The sequence below is a fragment of the Lithobates pipiens genome, unplaced genomic scaffold (assembly GCF_037356315.1).
Source record: "Lithobates pipiens isolate NorthernLeopardFrog02 unplaced genomic scaffold, aLitPip1_a1.2 Scaffold_19, whole genome shotgun sequence".
In the NCBI taxonomy this organism is placed as follows: Eukaryota; Metazoa; Chordata; class Amphibia; order Anura; family Ranidae; genus Lithobates; species Lithobates pipiens.
The window spans coordinates 63,597,826-63,608,667 of NW_027507764.1; the positions used below are offsets into that span (position 1 = coordinate 63,597,826).

Genomic DNA, 10,842 nt, shown 5'->3' on the forward strand with positions numbered 1-10,842 from the left:
GTTATCATTATTTTTTATTTGTTTTTTTTCTTATTTTTTTTTGTATTTCCTTTATTTGTATAAAGAGTCATGGATAATACAAACATTAGCGTACATCTGAGTATATCATAAAAAAAAAAAAAAATTAAAAAAACATAAAGAACGGCTAACAGAGATCGCTAGGACAACGATGGAATAAAACAATCAAATACCGCAACTTTGATATATATATTTTTTTTATGTCTTTTATGTCTTATCCAGGAAAAGCACTTGCAACCCGAATCTCTATTGTGACTGCTGAGCAGCATAACCACAAATGATATTGCAGTTGTAATGATATCATTGGGAGCGTACGAAATACGAAGCTTGCTTTGTGTGTGAGCCATTAACATGCTGCACATGCTCTGTTCATTCTAGGCAGGCAGCGTGGTCGTTCACATGGTAAGGTTTAGTAGCCAATCACAATGCACATCTTATCAGCCAATTGTGTTACCCTTGTTACACTGCAACCAGGAAGTGCTGAGCACATGGGAGAGATGCAGGAGAGCGATGATCAGGGTGAGAGCTCAGTGATTGGTGGATGCTGGAGAGGTAAAGTGCCTGGCAGGGACTTTTACCACTTGGGGATTATTATGGTGACATTACGGAATTCTGGCAAGGCCACAGCGCCTAGAGGCGATTCAGTTCGCATTGTGCGCTATACAAGTATTTCATTCATTCATTTAATTACACAGGATCTGTGGCTGATTAAGGTGGTAATTAAACTCACTTGGTGCCTTATCTGCATTAAATTAGCCCCAGAACCTGTAATTCATATGTGTTCAGGTCTAAAGGGATGAGACGGAGACCCGTGGCGGGGGTGGGGAGGCCGACTCGGACCACCAAGCTTCTCCTATAATCAAAATATCAATTTTGAGCAGATTGTCATTAGTCCTTAACCACTTAAAGACCTTCTTTTTTTTTTTTTCCTCGAAAATTACTTAGAACCCCCTTTTTTTTTTTTCTCTTAACGCCCTAGAGAATAAAATGTTGGTCGTTGCAATACTTTCTGTCACAACGTATTTGCGCAGCGGTCTTACAAGCGCACTTTTTGGAAAAAAAATAATCTTTTTTTTAATTTAAAAATAAGACAACAGTAAAGTTAGCCCGATTTTATTTATTTATTTTTATTGTGAAAGATAATGTTACGCCAAGTAAACTGATACCCAATAAGGATGAGCTCAGGCGTGTTTGCATACTCCACGTGCTGGGCCCACCAGGACGTCGGCGCAGCGCTGCGCTAATCACAGGCAGGGAGACGTTGCCCCGATGTGCGGCTGCAGAGATCGGGGCAATGTCTCGCTGCCTGTGATTAGCGCAGAGCTGCGCCAACTTCCTGGTAGGCTCAGCACGTGGAAAATGCGAACATGCCTGAGCTCATCCCTAATACCCAACATGTCATGCTTCAAAATTGCGCTCGCTTGTGGAACGGCATCAAACCTTTACCCTTAAAAATCTCCATAGGCGACAGTTAAAAAATTCTACAGGTTGCATGTTTTGTGTTACAGAGGAGTTCTGGGGCTAAAATTATTGCTCTCGCTCTACCGACCGCGGTGATACCTCACATGTGTGGTTTGAACACCGTTTTCATATGCGGGCGCTACTCATGTATGTGTTCGCTTCTACACCCGAGCTCGGCGGGACGGGGCGTATTTAAAAAAAAAAATGTTTTTCTTATTTATTTTACTGTTTATTTTTTATTTTCAGACTGTTCTTAAAAAAAAAAAAAAAAAAAAGTGTCACTTTTATTCCTATTACAAGGAATTAGAGTTGCACCGATACCACTTTTTTAAGACCGAGTACAAGTACCGATACTTTTTTCAAGTACTCGCCGATACCGATTACTGATACTTTTTTTTTTTTATGTCATTTGACAGTTTTCATAGCACAACACAGATTAGGTGGCACTGACATGCAGCACTGATGAACACTTATAGGATTAGGTGGCACTGATGGCTGGCACTGACAGGTGGCAGGCACTGAAAAATGGTGGGCAGTGACAGATGGCAGTGATGGCAGGCACAGGCAGGTGGCTGGCACTGATGAGCAGCATGTATGGACATTGGGCACTGAGAGGTGGCATTTATGAGCACTGATGGGCTGCTGGCGACGGCCCATCTTGATACACCCTGCACTCGGCTGCATAAAGAAGCAGCAGCCATCTTGTTACACCCAGCCTGAACTATATGAGCTGGGTGTAACAAGATGTCCGGTGCTGGCTTACTGCGGCCAAGTGCAGGGTGTACCAAGATGGGCGTCAGGATGTCCAACCGCTGACGTCAACACAGAGCGTCGCTTCCGATGTTCCGCCCACTGACTTCCGGTTGTGCCGGGTCGCTTTCCCGGGTATCGGATCTGGCATCGGGAGGATTTGTGTGAGTACAAGTACTCTCACACATGCTTGGTATCGGGACAACCCTACAAGGAATGTAAACATCCCTTGTAATTAAATATGAGATCTGGGGTCAAAAAGACCTCAGATCTCATATTTACACTAAAATGCAATAAAAGAAAAAAAAAATGGTCATATAAAAAAAAATGGCCCTTTAACCACTTTCAGACCGGACAATTTTGCTGGCTTAAAGAGGAAGTAAACCCTGATGAGTTTCCTTCCTCTTTCATTCTCTGCAAAGGTAAAGCATAATGGACTACTATGCATCGCATAGTAGCCCATTATGTGTCACTTACCTGACACAGGAGCCAGCGATGTCACCGCTGTCCCCTGTAGTGCACCGCATCCATCTTCTCGGTGGGTCATGCATGCGCACGGGAGCCGAGACGCGCAGCATTGCGCGGCATCTTTGTTATCGAGGATGCCACGCTCAGTGCGCCTGTGCGCCGCTGTCTTCTGGCAAATATCTCCTAAACCGTATAGGTTTGGGAGATATTTCTTGGACCTACAGGTAAGCCTTAATCTAGGCTTACCTGTAGGTCAAAGTGGTTTGTAAGGGTTTACAACCACTTTAAGACCAGACCACTTTTTGCAATTCGGCAATGCGTTGTTTTAACTGACAATTGCGCGGTCGTGCGACGTGGCTCCCAAATAAAATTGACGTCCTTTTTTCCCCACAAATAGAGCTTTCTTTTGGTGGTATTTGATCACCCCTGCAGTTTTTATTTTTTGTGCTATAAACAAAAATAGAGCGACCATTTTGAAAAAAAGCATTATTTTTTACTTTTTGTTATAATAAATATCTCCCAAAAATATATATAACATTTTTTTTCCCACAGTTTAGGCCGATATGTATTCTACATGTTTTTGGTAAAAAAAAAAAATGCAATAAGCGATTATTGATTGGTTTGCGCAAAAGTTATAGCGTTTACAAAATAGGGGATAGTTTTATGGCATTTTTTTTAATAATTTCTTTTTTTTTTACTAGTAATGGTGGCAACCAGCGATTTTTATTATGACTGCGACATTATGGCGGACACATCGGACATTTTTGGGACCATTGTCATCTATAAAGCATTCAGTGCTATACAAATGCAGTGATTCCTGTGTAAATTACATTGGCAGTGAAGGGGTTAACCAGTGGGTGGCAGTGTAGGGGTTAAGTGTTTCTAGGGGTGTGTTACTAACTGTGGGGGGCTGGGCTGTGTTTTAGTGAACACTGATCTCTGCTCCAATCACATGGAGCAGAGATCAGCGTCACTTGTTGCTAGGCAGAATGCTGTTTACAACGGCATCTCCACTCAGCCTTCCTGTGAGACGATCGTGGGTACCCCCGCGGCGATCGAGTCTGCGGGACCCGCGACCGGACTCATGTGGGTCCCGACCGGCGGCATATAAAAATGGACATACCTGTACGCCATACATCGGCGTGAGCCGGTCGGGAACTGGTTAAGAGCTATGGTTGGAAGTGATGTTTTGACGTCGCTTCCGTCCTGCAATAGTATGGAGAAGGGTGGGGGCCATCTTCTCCTCACTCGTCTCCATACCACAGAGGAGAAAGAACCCGATCGCCGCCGCTGCTGACAGCCCCGGTAAGCACCGGAGTCGATAAAAGTGATCTTGTGGCGAATCTGCCACAGAGACCACTATTATCGGAAACCGGCCGAACAAGAGGATACCAGGGTTATGCCAGCTAGCTGCTGCCATAACAACGATAATCTTCTTCAAAGTTAGGACAAAGTTATCGGCATGTGACGGTTCGTAAGTGGTTACAGCAGTTGTATAGTCAAAATTTGCTGACTGCAGCGGTGCAAGAGCACACTGACTGCAGACACCAGACCCTGCCGGAAAGAAATCTCCGGCGCGCATGCCCGGAAAACACGCCGAGGGAACATGTCAGCTCCCTCGGCGTGGATCAGGTGAGATGTCGGGGCCTCGTTCTAAGGTAAGTATTTTATAATGAGCTAGTATGCGGTGCATACTAGCTCATTATGCCTTTTGCCTTACAGGTCTGTAAAAAAATTTTTTTAGCGGGTATACAACCGCTTTAAAGTCTAGGTGGTACTCTGCATTACCCACTTTCTGGTTAGGATCTGCGCACATTTCCCTCCAGATGTACGGAATACTCGGACTACATGTCCTGTGATACCTGTACACAAGTCTTCTAAGACCCCATACACACTATTAGATTTTCTGCAGATTTTTGTCTTCAGATTTACCAAAACCATATAATATGAGATCAAACTTTAAAGCCCCATACACACTGAGTTTTTCTGCTGAGTTTTTCCTTCAGATTTGCCAAAATATGAGGTCAAACCTTAGGAGTTTCAATGTGCATGCAATCAGGCATGCCCTTCCCTCCATGGTTTTGGTAAATCTGAAGGAAAAACTCAGCAGAAAAACTCATAGTGTGTATGGGGCTTTAGAGTTTCAATTTGTATGCAATCAGGCAGGTCCTTGTAGTATATGGTTTTGGTAAATCTGAAGACAAAAATCTGCAGAAAATCTAATGGTGTGTATGGGGCCTAACTTGCATGTGCCCAGTATGTTCTTTGACTTTGTTTTTTTTTTTTTTTTTTATTGTACTATTGCAGTTATTTATTTATTTTTTCTTTAATTACTTCACCCCCGGATGATTTTACCCCCTTCCTTACCAGAGCACTTTTTGCGATTCGGCACTGTGTCGCTTTAACTGACAATTGCGCTTGTCGTGCGATGTTGCACCCAAACAAATTTGACTTAATTTTATTCCCACAAATAGAGCTTTCTTTTGGTGGTATTTGATCACCTCTGTGTTTTTATTTATTTATTTATTTATTTTTTGCGCTATAAACAAAAGAGCGCCAATTTTGAAAAAAAACACTATTTTTTTTTTACTTTTTGCTATAATAAATATCCCATTTAAAAAAAAAAAATTTATTTTTTCCTCAGTTTAGGCTGATACGTATTCTTCTACATATTTTTGGTTAAAAAAAAAATCACAATAAGCGTATATTGATTGGTTTGCGCAAAAGTTATAGCATCTACAAAATGGGGGATAGATTTATGGCATTTTTTTTAATTTTATTTTACTAGTAATGGCGGCGATCTGCGATTATTTTTTTTTTTTCATGACTGTGACATTGTGACGGACATATCGGACACTTTTGACACATTTTTGGGACCATTCACATTTACACAGCAATCGGTGCTATAAAATTGCACTGATTACTGTGTAAATGTGACTGGCATGGAAGGGGTTAACACCAGGGGGCGCTGCAGGGGTTAATTATGTTCCCTGGGAGTGATTCTAACTGTGGGGGGGGGGGGGATTCACAAGGGGAGGAGACCGATCGGTGTTCCTCTGTACTGGGAACACATGATCGGTCTCCTCTCCTCCTGACAAGACGTGGATCTGTGTGTTTACATATACAGATCCACGGTCCTGCTGTGTTCCCGGACAATCGCGGGTGCCCGGCAGACATTGCGGCCGCCGGGCGCACGCGCACTGGGTCCCGAGCGACGCCGCGCGCGCCCCCTAGACGGCCGCGAATGGGAGGACGTCATATGACGCCCATCCAGGATGGGAGATCCCATCTGCGGGCGTCATATTACTATGGGTGGGTAGGGAAGTGGTTAATAAACTATTGTAAAGTTACATCCAGGTATCTGCACTCAATCCCGGGACAAACCGCCGCAGACCCCCGCAGATGCCCCGGGGGCGTTGTGTTCTGGGAAACACACAGTTCCCGGGACACAGTGGCGGACCAGAAGAGACGCGCAGCGCGACTCGTGCATGCGCAGTAGGGAACCGGGCAGTGAAGCCGCAACGCTTCACTTCCCGATTCCCTGACAGAGGATGGCGGCGGGGGCAGCAGAGAGACGAGCGATCGCTCATCATCTGCCTGCCGACATCGCTGGACCCTGGGACAGGTAAGTGTCCATTTATTAAAAGTCAGCAGCTGCAATATTAGTAGCTGCTGGCTTTTAATATTTTTTTTTTTTGGGTGCAGAACCACTTTAACGAATGGGTGAGTATTCTAACTCAGTATGTTCTTTTAACTTTATGCTTTTTGTTTTTTGTTTTTTTTTGTTTTTTGTTTTTTGCTATAATAAGGCAGTGATTATTTAAAAAAAAAATCATTTTATTGTAATATTGCAGTGATTATTTGTAAAGATAAGCTATTGTAATGTTACAGCAGTTAAAAAATAAAATAAAAATTGAGTGTGCAAGTATTCTAACTTGCATGTGCCCAGTATTTTTAATAACTTTATGCTCTTATTTTTTTTTTTCCGTATATTACAGCATTTTTTATGAAAATACATTTTATTGTAATATTACAGCCATTGGCTCCCGCTGCTGTCAGTCAAATCCAATGATCCGGGGGGCGGGGCCGAGTCCTGCTGTCTGTGTCAATAGACGCAGCAGCAGGACACGGGAGCGCGCCCGCAACAGTGTCAAGAGGGAGAGCGATTCTCCGAGGGGGGCACTCGAGAAGAGGAGCAGCCACGGGGGCCACTTTGTGCAAAACCAACTGCACAGAGAAGGTAAGTATGACATGTTTTTTATTTAAAAAAAACAAACCAAAAAAAAAACAAGGGTTTAGTAACCCTTTAAAACAACAAGCGCAGAAGATTTAATAGATGGAAAGTTGAAAAAAATGACTGAAAATCTGCTTTAAATAACCGAATACAATAAATGCTGTAATATTACAATAGTTTAGAAAAAAATAAACTATTGTAATATTAAAGTATTTAAAAAAAAAAACACTTTTATGATGTTACATAATAAAAAAAAAAACACAAGCTGTTATAATATTACAGCTTTTTTATTTATTTTTATTTTAATGGTATTGGTACATTAATTCTATTTATATCCAGCCTCTCTGTGCCACTGATGCGTGTCCGCACCCGGAGCAGCTGTGCACATTTGTAAGTCCTGGGGGAAGATGAACAACTTCTTCTTCTTCTTCTTCTTCTTCTTCTTTTTTTTTTTTTCTTTTATTATTACAGCAATTTTTATAAAAAATACTTTTTATTGTAATATTACAGTTACATAGTCGGGTTGAAAAAAAGACACCAGTCCATCTAGTTCAACTATAAAAAAAAAAGTGTTTTTAAATAACCTATTGTAGTATTACAGTGTAAAAATAAAATAAATGTAATATTACAATAGTTTAGAAAACAAAATAAACTATTGTAATGTTAGAGCATAAAAAAAAAAAATAAATAAATAAAACAAACTATTGTAATATTTCAGCATTTTTACTTTTTTTTTTTTATTTAATTGCATTGGTACAATGGTTCCATTTATATCCAGCCTCTCTGTGCCAGCACCCAGAGGAGCTGCACACATCAGTTTTTTTTACTATTACAGCAATTTTTATAAAAATATACTTTATTGCATTATTATGGTGTTTTTACTTTTAAATAACCTATTGTAGTATTGGGGCTCTTGCACATAGGTGGACCAATCGGGTCTAGCTGTCCGTTTTTTAGGAAGACCCATCCATTGCCCTCTATGGTGCGGGAGATGTAAATGGACATCCGATCCTACCTGCTAAAAACAGAGGTATGGGGGATCCATTTACCATCCATCTAGTCTAGTGGATTGGATCAGATGGCAGTTGGATGTAAACCTACTGCCAGTGTCATTCTACCTGAAGAAAATTGCCAGCACTGGGCTGATGAGAAAGCCGGAGATGTTGCTGGAGTATGTAGAGGGTAAGTAGAAAAAACAAAAACAAAAAAAAAAAACCTTTTTAAGAATTCAGCAGAATATAAAAAACATAGCAAGTAGTCTAGCATTATGCTTTTCATATTTTCAAGTGCACTAAAAATGTTGCGATAGCTAACAATTGTATTAATAATAATAATAATAATAATAATAATATAATTAAGACCCCTTTCTCATGGGGCACCAGGAGTGTGCTTGCTTAGCGGGGGGGTCTGTCTGCTGATCCCCCGCTGAGTAGGCGGATGGCTGGTCTGTGTCCGCGTTGCTTATGCACACACAGCCTGCCCCCCCCCCCCCCCATGGATGGTTGGATGTAAAAGGACAGCCTGTCCGTTTACAACTGACTGCTATCCGATCCGCTAGACAGGAGAGGTACGTCTGTTTTTAGCGGATCAGATTGGATGTAGGCAGGTATAAACAAACTTATTATTATTATTATTATTATTATACAGGATTTATATAGCGCCAACAGTCTACGCAGTGCTTTACAATATAAAAGGGAGACAATACAGTTTTAATAAAATGCAAGAGGATTAGGAGGGCCCTGCTCAGAAGAGCTTACAATCTAATAGGGTGGGGCAGGTGGTACAAAAGGTTTGTATCTGTGGGAATTGAGCCGATGGAAGTGGTAAAAAATTAGTTAGAGATGTGATAGGCTTTCCTGAAGAGATGAGTTTTCAGGGATTGCCTGAAGGTAGCAAGAGTAGGGTATAGCTGGACAGGTGGAGGTAGCGAGTTCCAGAAGATGAGAGAGGCTCTGGATAAATCCTGGAGACGAGCATGAGAGGAGGAGATGAGAGAGCTTGAGAGTAGGAGGTCTTGAGAAGAGTGGAGGGGACAATTTGGGTGATATTTGGAGACACGATTGGTGATGTAGCTCGGGGCAGAGTTGTGAAGGGCTTTGTCCATTTGCACTTGCAGCTCCATAGAGGAGAAAAGAGAGTCCAATCGGGTCCACCTGAAAAACTGACAGGCGGACCCAATCACACCACTAGTGTGAAAGGAGCCTAATAATAAAATTGCAAGCATTTAAATAGCACAATCAATTTACACAGCCCTTTACATGCTGTAAGTCACTTCTGTATTATTATTATTTTTATCTGCAGGTCCAGGTGTTTCCTGAATTATGGCTCTGAAAGTGATAATTAGCACAAGCAGCAACTGTGTGAGTCACCTTAGAGGTTCCAGAAAGTTCAGAATTCCCACATTTGAACTTGGGAATATATTATGGCGACCCTTCGTTACACAACTGACCCATGACTGCAAAGAAAAAACAGAAGGTGAAAATGTGGGTGCATCAAAGGCAAGTAAACACCAAGCCTCCATCAGAAAGATGGACACCTATGAGGACTGGCTTCAAGATTTTCTTCTGCAAAAAGGTGCCAGCACAGAAACCATTGAGAGTATCATCTCCAGATACCCCAGAGCGGTCATTCGTACATCAGAAAATGTGCGGGCCAGGTGGGAAATCTGGAAAAGCATCTTGCAGACAGACCTTCAGGTTCTACAAACTCTTAAGCGCTCCCCTGAATCTTTTTTCCGCTCGAGCACCCTTGCAAACTTGCAGGACAACATCTCCCTTTTCAGTTCACTGGGCCTTTCTTCAAATATCGTAACTCAGTTGATGGCCAGGGCCCCTCGGACGTTCTCAAATCGGGCAGAACTCAACCGTAACATGGTAGAGCTTTTACAAAATGTATGCACTTGCTTGGGAGGTAACAATCCTGAGGAGTTTGCAAAAAACATCATAGCAAAGAATGTGTATCTCTTAACCAGAAGTACCAAACGGATTAAAGTAAATATCGCAATGTTCCAAACCATGTTTAAAATACCAAATGTAGAGATGCTGGACTGGATCCAAGGTAATGGCTCTGGTATTCTGGATCTGGGGAACGACTATATCAAGAACAACTTTGACAATATTCAGAAAAAATTTCAGTGTCTGGGTTGTTCTGAAGATGCGATTACTAAATGTGTATTCGCTTTTCCTCGAATACTTTACCTGTCTCCTGTAACTTTAAACACCAAAATTGATCTGCTTATGAAGTATGGTATTAAAATGGACCAAATCTTGGAGATGCCAAGGGTGCTTGACGTGAGCTCTGCGAGTATGGAAAGGAATATTAAAAAACTGATGCAGCATGGCTATGATTTTCAGGCTTCTGGAATTTCAGTGTTGGCTTTGAGTAGAGAAAGGTTCAAGCTGAAAATCGAAAAACTCATGAATTAAAAAAAAAAAAAACGAACAGGACTGTTTTTTCTTATGGCGTATATCACGAGCCACACATTGGTGGCAGACCTATTCATTATGGGGCCTACATGCAGAAATGTTTGAGTGTCAGTTGTTATTACTATCATAATTGCATATAACATATGCGTCAAAGCTCATCGAAATGTGAGCTAAAATAATGATCTTTGAGAAAGAACTAAATTCATGCAAAAAATTCCAACCCAAAATAAAATTTGTGTTTGTGAATCGAGCATTTTAAGGTAATTTTATCATGATGTTAAAGCGGAGTTCCACCCAGAAAATATGTTTACATTTTCACAGTCCTTTATTACTATAAAAAAAAAAAAGATTTGGAGTAAAAATTTTTTTTTAACTCACCAGAAATGCCCTGTTGCTAGGTGGTGGCTCCTAATCTGCCACTTCCGGGTCCTCGGTGCTTTGCATCACTTCCTCCCTCACCTGTGCTCCTGGGAAATGATGACTCAC

At 41.6% G+C, this 10,842-nt stretch overlaps 1 protein-coding gene across 3 annotated transcripts; it reads left to right on the plus strand.

Moving 5' to 3' along the window:
* Positions 1-472: 472 nt before the first annotated feature.
* Positions 473-10,604, plus strand: LOC143996026 (transcription termination factor 1, mitochondrial-like). 3 transcript variants are annotated; one of them, XM_077490824.1, is made up of 2 exons: positions 473-570; positions 9,233-10,604. In XM_077490824.1, the coding sequence occupies exon 2, from the start codon at positions 9,253-9,255 to the stop codon at positions 10,354-10,356; it is 1,104 nt and encodes a 367-aa protein (XP_077346950.1). In that variant the 5' UTR covers positions 473-570; positions 9,233-9,252; the 3' UTR covers positions 10,357-10,604. The 3 variants fall into 3 exon arrangements, with proteins under 3 accessions (XP_077346950.1, XP_077346951.1, XP_077346952.1); XM_077490825.1 differs by having other exon boundaries at positions 473-537; XM_077490826.1 differs by lacking the exon at positions 473-570 and adding an exon at positions 7,904-8,113.
* The last annotated feature ends 238 nt before the right edge of the window (positions 10,605-10,842 follow it).